At 42.8% G+C, this 13,168-nt stretch overlaps 1 protein-coding gene across 5 annotated transcripts in view; it reads right to left on the reverse strand.

The window, feature by feature from the left end:
* AUH (AU RNA binding methylglutaconyl-CoA hydratase) overlaps positions 1-13,168 on the reverse strand; it is a 214,421-nt gene that overhangs the window by 149,862 nt on the left and 51,391 nt on the right. For all 5 annotated transcript variants that reach the window (XM_075931897.2, XM_075931894.2, XM_075931898.2 and 2 more), the window contains one exon: positions 12,539-12,625. In XM_075931897.2, the coding sequence (XP_075788012.2) occupies positions 12,539-12,625 (87 nt within the window). The remainder of the gene's footprint in view (positions 1-12,538; positions 12,626-13,168) is intronic.

Here is a 13,168-nt window from a genome sequence, read left to right on the forward strand (position 1 = left end):
GAGTTGGACAACTTGTGTGTTGGGGTTGGAGTCGGAGTGATTATAAGGCTTCTAATAATAAAATCCCTTTGCAAAGTGAGGAGTAGAACCGGGACTCCAGCACTAGGTGATGTGAACAGCTGCATGCTTTGGAAGTCTTTAACTGACTTACTGTGGATGAACCTACCCTCCCATCGTCCTCACGTGGGGAGTCCCTGGCCTCTCCTAGGAGATGAAAATGCCCCGGGGTTTTGGCTCCCCGGAGCGCATGCCCCACCGCCCAGGAAGCTGCACGAGCTGCATTTGTGCACACACCCCCAGCAAGCCGCGCAAGCTGCATTTGTGCGCGCACCCTCCCCGGACAAAAAGTGGGTGGGGAGGCAGCCAAAAATTCTTTTGCTTCAGGCGGCAAAAAGCCTAGAGCCAGCCCTGGATGCAGGGAAAGGCTGAGGGGTACACAGGGGTAACGTCATGGGGAGGGCCGTTCTCAACCCATTTCCCGGGCCTATTTTGATTGCCACCCTTCAGGGCAGGTAAAGCACTGGTGGATCCAGAGAACTCTGGGGGGCAAAGCTAATACTTGGGAGCTCTGGGGGAGGGGCTAGTACTGGGGAGCTCTAAAGGGTGTGGGACTCAAAGGTGAGGGGCTGACACTGGGGCATCTGGTTTGGGGAGCTGATACTGAGGTGTTTACATGCAGGGGACTCTGGGGTCAGTGGCTGGTGCTCGGGGAATAGTAGAGGGGTGGAGGGGCTCTATGTGTTAGGTGGGCTTACTGGGTCAGGGTGTATCCCAGTCCCAGTGCCCAGAACCACTGAACACCTAACTTCAGCTGCAGCAGCCACCCAACAAATGGCAACTGCCGGAGGTGAAGCCAGCTGTTCACAGAGGCTCTGGGAGCTGGGGCTTTTGGCCGACTGGGAATATTCTATTTTCATATATGCATATTCAGTATTTGCATAATGAATATGCAAATAAAATGTTCCCGGTCCACTCTAACTTTGTGAATGAGTTTGCTGGTCTACAATATAAAAATATTGGGAACCACTGGTCTACTGGATGGTTTCCTGCTTCCCAGGAGGATGAGCTAGACATCATCTGAGCAGGTATGCTCCTCAAGCTTAACCACCAAGCATCCACACTTAGGAGGGCAGAGATTCAAGACTGGTGTAAGAGCTGATTATAGTCCTGTGATAGGAAGTCCAGATGGCCAAGAAGGGGCCAGGAAGGGCCAACTATTACGTTCATGAATGTGCCATATCAGTGCTGGCAAGGCTATGCTGGAGCAATCACAATAACCATGTCTTGTCTCTCTTGATCTTTACAAAGACCTATCTAATGAGATGGATCAGCAGGAATGAAAACATCAAGCCCTCAGCCCACAACAGAAGAACACTAGAGAAGGAGACCTTCCCCAGGCCCCAAAACTTATGGCACTTTCTGTTTTGCTTGGTGGCAACAGGTCCACTTGGGGAGTTCCCCACTTCTGGAAGTTCATGTGGTCTGCTGAAGTCAAACAATAAGGCCCTGATGTCTGTGAGCCCCTTGAAGTTAATATGCAACACCACTTCCTACAGAGTCCACAACCCTGGGTCTGGAGATTCCTGAGATGTGCACCCCAGCCAAAGTCTGAGGCCCCCTGACACCAGGTTGGGGGGGGGGGAGGGGAGAACACCAGACTGATGAACTGAATTCCTTCTAGGGTGTTCTCTGGATTGATCCACCATTCAAGAGAGGCAAATACCCTTGGTTCTATAGCCAGGCTGAAAGCAGGACTGAAAATTGGTAGTGGGATGAACCCATCATAAATATAGGAAATGTCTGTGCCCTGGGAAAATTTGTCACATGGGAGCATGCATCTTTCAGATTGAGGGTGGTAGGCTGTCCTCTAGAAGGGAAGGCTCTGGTCTTAACCCATGTAATTTGGTATCCATATGCTCTGCAGACAAGACTTGGCCATGGAAGGGGAGGTCCTGAATTGATTATGGAGAGTCTGTGTATAGCTCGGAGAGAGAAGCAGCCAGGACACTTGCTGAAAGGCGATGGCAGATGCCATGGTACAAGTGGTAGAGTCTGCAGCATCAGATGCCACCTAGAAAGCCACTCTTGTGGCGACTATGCCCTCATCCAGGACCGCCAGGAACTCCTTATGGGAGCCCTCCTGGAGGACACACTCAAAACCTGGCAGTAGTCTGTCGTATTTTAAAAACATGCAACCCCAGGAGACCCTGGTGATTTGCCTTCCTCAAACGTAGTCTAAACGATGAATAAATCTTGTATCTCAATAAGTCCAGCCTCTTGAAGTCTATTTTTAGGAGTAGCTTTGGCTTGCACCTGGTGTTCTCTGTGGTTAACTGCCTTGACCACCAAGGAATTCAAGGTAAAGTGTGAATAAAGGTATTCGTGACCCTTGAATGGAACGAAGTACTTCCACTCTGTCCATTTGGACATGGGAGGAAGAAAGGAGGGATTTGCTACACAGTGTTAGCAATTTTGTAAACTGATTAGTAAAAAGGAATGATGATTCAAGCAGTGGCTGTGGAGAAGAGACCATCAAACAACGGTCCACCTGCTTGCTGAGGTTGGAAGCAATCCTCTTCAAGAGTTCTTGGTGCACCTTAGTGTCATCCTGAGGAACAGGGTGAAGGGTCTCCATTTTAACTTCATCTAGTGATGACATAGACAAGACCACAATGCTCACTGGCAGGCAGTTCAGTGGTTTCATCCCTTCATCCACATGGTCTTGGGGTGGGGGGGGGGGTCGTCTCTTCCGAGGCCAGAATAGTTGGTACCCCTGGTAAGATCTGCCAGAGTGGCAACTTTACACATAGTGGTGCCCTTGTATCTAGAGGAGTAGTCTCAATGGCACAAATGCCTCCTCAGGGATTTTGGTAAGAAGAGGTTACTCACCTTGGTGTAGTAACGATGGTTCTTCGAGATGTGTCCCCGCGGGTGCTCCACTCAAGGCGCTGGGTCCATCCTGGTGCCACTATTCGGAAGGTTTTTAGAGGTGTAGCCAGCCGGTCCGCATGTGCATGATAGCACCACGCAGCATTCGCGCCCTTTCCAATGTCACGCGGTCCAGCCCCCCCGCCAGTTCCTCTCACCACTCGGTCTCTGAAAAAGAGAACAAGAGACGACCTGGAGCAGGGAGGAGGGCAGGACGTGGAGCACCCATGGGGACACATCTCAAAGAACCATCGTTACTACACCAAGGTGAATAACCTCTTCTTCGAGTGGTCCCCGTGGGTGCTCCACTCAAGGTGACTACAAACCAGTAGCCCAAAATGCGCTCCGGGTCAGTTATTTTCTGCCGTAGATAGAACTGCAGAGGCTACTGCGGCATCCGCAGCCGACCTACTTATTATGGCATAATGTCGTGTGAAAGTCATACTAGAGGCCCAGGTGGCAGCACAACAGATATCACTGAGAGGAACCCCCTGGCGAATGCCGTGGAGGTTACGACTGCTCTAGTGGAGTGCACCTGAAGTACAGAAGGGAGGGGTTTACCCCGGATGGAATGACAAGTGGTAATACACAGCATAATAAGTTTCGCGATGCGTTGGCTGGAAAGCTCATTGCCCTTGGATTGTGCCACTGACACAAACAGTCTGTCCGTTTGCCGCCATTGACGAGTTCGGTCTATATAAGAGGAAAGTGCCTACCACACGTCGAACGCGTGGAGCAAGGTGTCCTTATTTGAGGAGTGGGGCTTGGGATAAAAAGTCTTGAGAACAATGGGTTCACTAATGTGAAAAGGGGAACAGACTTTGGGAATAAAGGCAGGATGTAGTCGCAACATTACCACATCTTTGGAGAACGAGGTAAAGGAGGGAGTTGCCATTAATGCCCCGAGCTCGCTAACTCTGTGCGCTGATGTAATTGCGAGTGGAAAAACCGTTTTCATGGTTAACATCTGCAGCGAGATCGACGCTAGTGGCTCAAAAGGAGGATACAGAATAGCATCCAGCACTAGGTCGAGGTTCCAAGAAGGGGGAGGTGCCCTTCGTGGTTGGTATAAGTTCATCAGGCCTTTCAGGAGCCTCTTCATGGTCTGATGAGAGAACAGCGAGGAACCATCTATGGAATAGTGAAAAGCACTAATCGCTGCCAAATGCACTTTCAGGGATGACAATGAGAGACCTGAATTTCGCAGATGAAGAATGTAATCGAGGACCTGGTGTAAGGGAGAGAGAAGGGGTCGCACATTGTTATGGAGACACTACTGGGATTATCTGGGCCATTTTTCCAGGTATTTTGTGTAGATGTCTTTCTACTGTGCATCAATATTGTTTTGACTTGTTCAGAACAAAGGTTTTCCTCACGTCTGAACCAGTCAACAGCCATGCCATCAGATGTAGCGACTCGAGTCTGGGATGTAGAAGGGAGCCCTGATCCTGTGAAAGGAGATTTCAGCGAAGAACGAGAGGCCACGTCGGCTGTATTGACATTCTGTGTAAAAACGGATACCAGCCTTGTCTGGGACAGGCTGGAGCCACTAAGATAACAACTGCTGCCTCCGCTGTGATCTTCTCTAGCGTCCTGGAAATGAGAATTGTCGGGGGAAAAGTGTAAAGGAGTGCTCTCTTCCAGCTGGTTAGAAGTGCATCCCCGAGGGAGCCCTTGCCAATCCCCGCTCTGGAGCAGAAGAGGCGACACTTCTTGTTGTAGGTCGTCGCAAATAGATCCACCAGAGATGTTCCCCATTTCCGAAAAATTGTCTCCAGTATGTCTATTTTTATTTCCCACTCATGATCCATGGGAAAATGTCTGCTGAGAGAGTCCGCAACTACATTGGCGGTGCCAGGTAACTAAGATGCTGTTATGGTGATGTTGTTCCATATTCACCAATTCCAGCACTGCACTGCTTCGGCGCATAGGGAGCATGATCTTGCTCCTCCCTGCCTGTTTACGTAATACATTGCTCCTATGTTGTCCGTCAGTATTCTGACTGTCAAACCTTTGAGGTGTGGGAGAAAATGCTTGCATGAGTAAAAAATCACTCGGAGCTCTAAGCGATTGATGTGAAGACGTCTCTTGATGGGAAACCATTTCCCCTGTATTCACTTCTCGTCATTGTGAACGCCCCATCCGATGAGGGAGCCGTCTGTCGTTATTTGAATGGATGGGTGCTGTCGATGGAATGGAACTCCCATCAAAAGATTGAGTTGTTGTCCACCAACGAAGGGACATTCGGACATGCGCCGGCAGCAATACCATGCTGTGAATGTTGTGTCTTGTGAGGACAAGCACAATTGCTAACCAATGTTGGAGGTTCCTCAAATGAAGTCTTTGGATTGCAACTCTTTGGGTACAGCTGCTGTGGCGAGCCACGAAGACCATCTCATGTACACTGCTTTTGCTACGCCTCGTGCCGCCATGTCAGCCACGTCCATGGCTATCTGGAGGTTCGCTCTTGCACATGCATAGCCCTCCTATAGAATAGCCTGTAGAAGCTGTTTGTCAGCTTCTGACGTTCTTTGTGCCAGATCTGTCAGCTTGGCGATATTGTCAAAGCTGTGATTTGCAAGCAGGGCTGTATAATTTGCAATACAAAGAAGGAGAATGGCTGATGAATACACCTTTCAGCCAAAAATGTCCAATTTTTTGGCCTTCTTGTCCGCGCCTGTATTTTTTAACTGTGGATTTTTGGCCCTTTGTAGAGCCGCATCCACCACCAACGAATTAGGTTGGGGTGGGTAAAAAGAAATTCTGAGTCCTTAGGTAACACAAAATATCATTTTTCAGCCGGCTTAGATGTTGGAGATCACTTGCCTCCCAGGCCCATTGCGCCTCCTCCTCCTCCAGCGCCAGTGCTGACTTGTTTTGGCCCATCGGTGCCACTTCCGGTGCGGCTGGAGTCTGTGGCTGTGGGGACGGTGCCTATTCAAGCAGCTCTGTCGGTGCCAGCTATGGTGCCAACCATCCCTGATTAGATCAACAGGCCCTATGTCTTACAGGGGACAGCAGTGTTGGCGCCGATGCTATTCGCACGGGTGGCGCGGTTGCCTCAGGCACAGCCCGAGCTGTCTTAGCAGGATGCCTGGTAACTCTGGATGTATCCGGCCTGCCTCCATGACTAATCCGGGACAGGGGAACAGCGGGTAGGGAGCGTGTGGGGGAGGCTTTTTTCTTTTTTGCCACCAACACCGTAGGCGATGACGCTCTTCTTTTTTGCACTGCGGTTGATCCCTGATGGGAAGCCTCTGAAGGCTGTAAAGCCTTATCGCACAGCAGGAATATTAACCGCATGTCCCTATCTCTGCATGCTCTCGGAGTTAACTTGGTGCAGTGGATACATCTCTGCAGAACATGAGATTCCTCCAGGCAACAGATGAATGCGGCGTGCCCATCAGACACTGGCATCACCTCTTTACACTGCGAGCACTGCTTAAATCCTGGTGACCCACGCATATTTAATCCCACTGCTGGGATATATTCAACTACTTAAACTACCATAACTATAAACTAAGAAAACTTCATTGTTTTTGTTTTTAACACCACCACCAACTAACCGTTAACCAACTAACTAAACAACTACTAGAAGAAGAAGAATGAATTTAAACTCTTTTTCCACGGAATGGCTATCTCTGAGAGGAGAGACACGGCGTTCTGCCAGCAACCGAGGACGGCTCAGAGGAACTGGTGGGGGGGGGTCGGTCCGCACGACGTTGGAAAGGGTGCAAACACTGCACGGCACTACCACGCATGCACAGACCGGCCAGCGACAGATCTAGAAATCTTCCGACGAGCAGCGCCGGGATGGACCCGACACCTTGAGTGGCACACCCACGGGGACCACTCGAAGAAGAACCAGAGGTGCTCAGCAGTTCCGTGATGGGAGCCGAGCAATCCATGCCTCATGTTCCAAGACAGGACAAAGAGCAGCACCAGAAGGTATCATGGGATGTTGACCAGGGAGACACCACAGCCTGTGGTGACATCTATCTGTCTCCAGGACTGATGGTGGGGCCCATAGCTCCTATCCTTAGAGCAATTCCAGGAACTGTAACATCAGCCTGACTACCTCTCCAAGTTTGAGGTATGACAACTTCCAGCGGGTGACCAGTGCTTCCTATATGCCCAGGCTTCCAGGCAAGGAACGTGATCGGCTACACTGCTCAGCATGAGCTAGGCCCTGACTTCCAAAATAGGGAGATAAACTACCCACCATGACTCTTATCTCAATTTCAGCACTGTCCTTCCCCTTATGGAGAGTAGGAGTCTGACACCTACCAGCTGTAGTCGTTTTCTTAGCCAGAAAACGATCGGTGGGGATCGGTGATGGCACATTAATGACACCAACAGAGTACTGCACCAGATGTCATGGTTCTGGGTTGTACATCTCCTCCAGTGCCATACTTAATTAGAAGTGCTCTGATTTCTCGCTCCTTCTCAGTCCTTGGCTTAAAAGGACTTACAAATGCGACACTTGATGCTTATGTGCCCTTCACCCAGGCACCTATGACAACTACTATGCAAGTCATTGATAGACATATGATGACGTTTATATCAGTTGCAAGGTTTAAAGCCTGTGGACTAGAACATGTCCTGTCCTCAGTCTAAGCCCCATGCAGGACTAACACATTCTAACTACAGCTAAGGTAAGCCATTTACAGCAACTTTATAAAGCCTCTCTGAATGAAGCCTAAGCAACACTAGACCAGGGAACTTCCTGTGCACCATCACTGGCAGCAAAAAGAAACTGAAGGTGTGGAGAGTGCACAACGCCTGTGCGTTGCCAGAACCCCTCCCTACAAATACTGTTACAGGCAAAACTTCCAGCACAAGTACATTTGTCAAGCACACACACAAGGTGAAATGGTCATGAGCTAGGGCTTGAAGAAAAAAAAAAAATCAATGATCCAATATGGTGCTAGGAAGCATTGTGCTGCTTTCAGACAGAATATAAAATCAGGGCTTACCACTCTTGGGCTGGAGTTAGATATCAAGATCTTCAGAGGTTTTAGCACACACATAAAAGCTGTAGCCAAACTCCAGCTGGAGTAATTGCATATAAAACTGCCAAACATGAATTCTCATTATTACATTTTTTCATTCTCCTTCTAAACACATTTTTTGCTGGCACAGAATGGCTACCATGTTCCAACTAACAAGGAGTTACAGCTAGAATATGAATATACTATGTAAATACAAAGGGACAGATCCACAGCTGGCATATGTAGCTACAACACCATTGACTTCACTGTAGCTATTTAAGTTTACATCAGCTGACAATTTGGCACAAGGTGTTATTTATTTCCAAAGTCTCAAAAAAGTAGATGGCTGTGTGCCAATAAGCCTTTGATTTAATTTAGCCAGAAACCCTTTTGAAACTGTGTGCATGTAGGCAAATCTACTCATGTGCACCCACCCCCGAGAACATTCAGGATAAAAGCAGCCTTGCGTCAGTAATGCAGAGTCTCAAGGTAGAATATAGTAATGGACAAGTAGTCTTATGTTCCTGCTCTATAAAAACAACCCACACAACTCTCGTATAATTTTAGCAAAAACAACTAGTGCTAAAAATAGCAGCATGCTTTGATATTTTCCCCCTCAACTTCAAGCATTCAGAGCCACAGCTAATAGCTCAGTACAATTTCTTCAGGTTTTTTTTTCAAATGTTTATTTTTATACCAAATGATAGTTACTGTAAGCTTAATACTTCTCCCAAATTTAGCATGAAGTCATTAATTATTCTATCATAAAAAAATATATCTAAATACAGTAGCAAACAAGTGCAATATGATTTCAATTTCTAGAAAAATCTTTTCTGTAGGGTTGCCAGATGTCCCGTTTTGAATTGGACAGTGCAATATTTGAGCTCTCTCTTCAGGAAACAAACTGAGAAAATATAAATGAGAAAATATAAATGTCCAGTATTTTCTAAATAAGATGTAATGTAGATTGTGATGTAATGTCAAGTGTGTCCAGTATTTTTGTTGAAACCCTACTTTTCCGTTACATATCTAATTTAGAATACTACATCTTTAAACCACTAAAACTGGCATATGAACAAAAATATAATCAAATTGTCAGTAACTACAAAAAGCTAAGCATACCAATCCAGAAGGCTGATTTTAATGGTTATTAAATCATAAGCAATATGTCTCTCATCTATTTTGGCCACACAGTTCTTTTTCTTAGACACAAGTCACTTTAAAAGTACCTTCTAGGTCAAACATCTGAATATAAACCTGTTTTCAGAAATAGAACACATTATGAAGAGCAGAAAGTAGTGCATATTTGAAACTGGTTTCCATTGTTAAATCTGCACAGAAAAGGGACAAAACAAGAAACTGAAAAATATGTTGCTACAGCATTTGTACAAATGACAAATAATTGTTGGAAGATCCCCCCCCCCCCCGGCCACTCAAAGTGTCTCTTGACATTATGTTTGCTTCTAGAGAGAAAAAACATCTTCATCTGCTTGTTTTCAGTGTACTGATTCATTGCCAGGAATCCAATGCAAATTCACTGTCCCACTTGCTCAACTAAAATTAGTTTTTGTAATGCTAGACTACTCCTTCAGAAGAAAAAAAGAAGAACTGAAAACCTGACATGTTAAAAGATTAATGCTCATTTCTATTCATAGAGGCATAATACACCTCACACCACATTGATCTCCTATTTCTAAGGTATACTTTTTTTTTAAATAATCTTAATCAGCTTCATGATGGAGAAGACAAATTGCAAACTATTTTACAGAAATGTTTCAGAATAAGAGTACTATTAATCCTGTCATGGCATGTACTGTCGGCATTGAACACACAAAACAATAATGCCAAAAAGATGTAATTAACATATTACTTGAAATATTACACAAGAAAAAAGGTCAAAATATAAGAATATAAAAGTAAGTAAATAGCTTCACATGTGGATGGTCCCCTGGTATAACTCTGAACAACCTATTCCCATTATCTTTCAGGTAAAAATACATATATTGTTTCTCAACACAGGGATATTTTTGAGAGTTCACAATTTTTACCCCATCTTGAATCAGGATGAACAGCTAAAATCTCAAAAATATTTGTGAACCCTATTTTTTTTTCTCTTTTTGGATTGGAGGAGGAGGAAAAGGAAAGTCAATCAAAAATCATTTTGATAAGTTTTAAATTTTTATTTCAATCTCCACCTTTTTTCAGTTTAATTAGCTTACATTACACAATTAAAAGTAATTTTAAAAAACCATTTACAAAACACATGTTGACAATTTCAAACCTTTCTCAACATTTTTTTCAAATCCAAACAACAATCAAACCCAACCCTGTTACAAATAGTTTCATTTTTGACAAATCTGCATTTTCTACCAAAACAAATGATCAAAAATGTCTCTCCAGCTCTAGTCAGAGTACCATATTAACTTACTAAAACCGTCTACATTAGGATTCACATAATTTTAAAATGAATGAGATGGCTAAGATACCAAGTGCCTTTTTCAAGGTAAAGGCACAATTGCCTCCCCTTTTTTCAGAAAGTAAATAGAAGAATGAAAGATTGTCTCTGTTATGAGTAGTATTTCTGGTCTTCTAAAATTCAGTATCAACGTAACATTTAAGTCTAGGCCCATTTTATAACAATGAATCTATACTTTTGAATGTTCAATACTTACACAACTTCCCACAAGATCTAATTAAATTAAAGAATCGCCAGTTTTCCCAACACACTTTTGAAATGTTAGGCAAAAAAAAAAGATAAAAGTGGTTTCTCTCACTCCCCCATTTATCCCAATGTAAAAATCCAAAAACTTTACCAGTTCCAAGGAATATTTATTTTTATTTTAACTTTAAGGGTAGAAAGATTCCCATCTTCTCATTCAGGGAAAAGTCTTTACAATTATTACCTCTATCTAAAAATTAACTACGAGTCAAAGAAAATCTTTTCAACAACTTTTTACCATTGCTTTATAGGCCAACCAGAATGTCAGCACTACCACTTAATTAAATATTTACTGCAAGGAACTAACAGTTTATTCCTTTCTAATTGTTTTATTAAATATATATAAAAACAGCCTCAAGATCTTGGCTACTTTAAAAGAAAAGCAAAGGGAATCAGACTGAAGTATCACCAAGAACTCCCCTACAAAGACTTTTTTTTTTAAATAGTTATTTCCAAGATATGGCTTATTGTTTTCATTCACAGCATTATGCCAATCCAAATTATGAAGTTGATCCAATATTAACATGGAACCACAATATAAAATTATTCTTTAAAATATTATTGGCTCCTCCAGAGCAATTTTCAAGTGTTAAAAATGGATTAATTATAAATGTGACATGAAGATCTCTCTCTAGCTCCCCATGACAAACCAAAAATCTTACACATCAAACTTTGGTCTGATTTACACTTTATGGAGACTATTGATTTCAGACAGATTATACACTGGGTTCTGTCATGACATACACGGACTCTCAAGGTTCAAATACGGCTGTAATTTTTACTAATGTACATTGGAAACCACTCCATTTTCTTCAACGGTTCTCAAGCATCTTAAATATCTACCTTCTCAAGCACCTTAATATTTAAAACAAACAAGACGCACAGTCCTATAATTTAAGATGTTTATGCGCCAACATTTTCTTTAAAAATAAGGTAAATCCCATACAGCAAAACCTAGAGGATTACAAATTACGTTTTTAAAAGAGTAATCCTTTAAAAAAAAATGTTGCTTGGGTCTTCAGGGACTGTCATATTTGTGTCTGATTGGGTTCTTTAACACACAATAGTACTTTTTGTAGTTTAAATTTACAAATAGGATTGCTTCAGAGATACTATGTTGGATTGATCTTCCTTTTAATAAAAATACATTATCCTGTCAAAACCAATCAAATTACAATCTACAAAAATCATAGAAGGGTAGCCGTGTTAGTCTATAACTAAAAAAATTTTTTAAAAAATGGTTCTGTAGCACCTTAGAGACGAACAAAAATACATAAATAGCATCATGATCACTGTTGTTTTTAAATATACAGAAATGTCACTTGGATGGAGATTTCATATTCCAAAATGCACAAAAGCAAATTAAGCTCTAAAGGGAACATTTACCATAAAATGGAAATTAAAACTAAAACGATCATTGCCAGAAGACACTACTATAACAAAGTAGATTAAACAATATTTTGTAATGTCATAAAACCACATTTTCCATCAATAGCACACGTTTAAAACATTTATAAGATGTATCAAATGCTGTAATAAATTTATATACACAACAGAGGAAAAGGACAATACAACTGAGCCCCATACCACTTAGGGGGCACAGAACTGCAATTCTTCCTCCAAGTAAACCTGATTCCAAACCACTTAGCTATATTGTTAATCAATCTGTGAAACAGTACCTTAATTTATTCTATAAGAACTCAAACCCTATTGTGCACATTTTAAAATATCACTGTGCCAGCAGTGACTCATAATTATCTCATTGACATAAGTAGTTTGGATATCCTATCGCATAGCAAGAATTAATCATACATGTTTATGTCACTTCTTTGATCTGACCTTTAGAGATTAAAGAAGCCGAGCTCTGCAAACTGTTCACTAGTGAGTTTATTTTACTTACCCATTTCATTAATAGTTGCTCTTGCTTTTGAGACAAAAGAACTAACTTCACTGGAGTGCATTTTGGCTCTTTCCTTAAGGTCAGCACCTGTAAGTGACATTTTATACATATTTTAGTAAAATAATTGCAGTATTGTAAATAGTATTCAAAGGTAGAATATTATCATACTATGTCAATAAAATTCAGGTACACTTTGAAATATGCAACTTCAAATTAATCAGCTATTCTAACTCTTCTCATCGTTCAAAGAAAATATAAAACTGAATTTTTACAGTGAAAACTGTGAAATGAATACTATCCACTTGGATTAATTTTTTCTTCAACTGATACTTCTCCCAAAATTCAAGAGATGACAAATGACAAATCTTGATAGACAACACAACTGCAATATATTAATTCTGAGCTGATTAGGCCTCAATTGGAGTACTGTGACTAGTTCTAGGCACCACATTTCAAGAAAGACGTAGAGAAATAGGAGATGGTCCAGAGAAGAAAAACAAAAATGATTAAAGTTCTAGAAAATATGACCTATGAGGGAAGAAAAAGAATTGGGCTTCTTTAGTTTAGAAAAGAGAAGACTGAGAGGGGGTATGACAGCAGTTTTCAAGTATCTAAATGTTACAAGGAGGA

This window comes from Pelodiscus sinensis, chromosome 6, assembly GCF_052426305.1.
Source record: "Pelodiscus sinensis isolate ZL-2025 chromosome 6, ASM5242630v1, whole genome shotgun sequence".
Taxonomy (NCBI): domain Eukaryota; kingdom Metazoa; phylum Chordata; order Testudines; family Trionychidae; genus Pelodiscus; species Pelodiscus sinensis.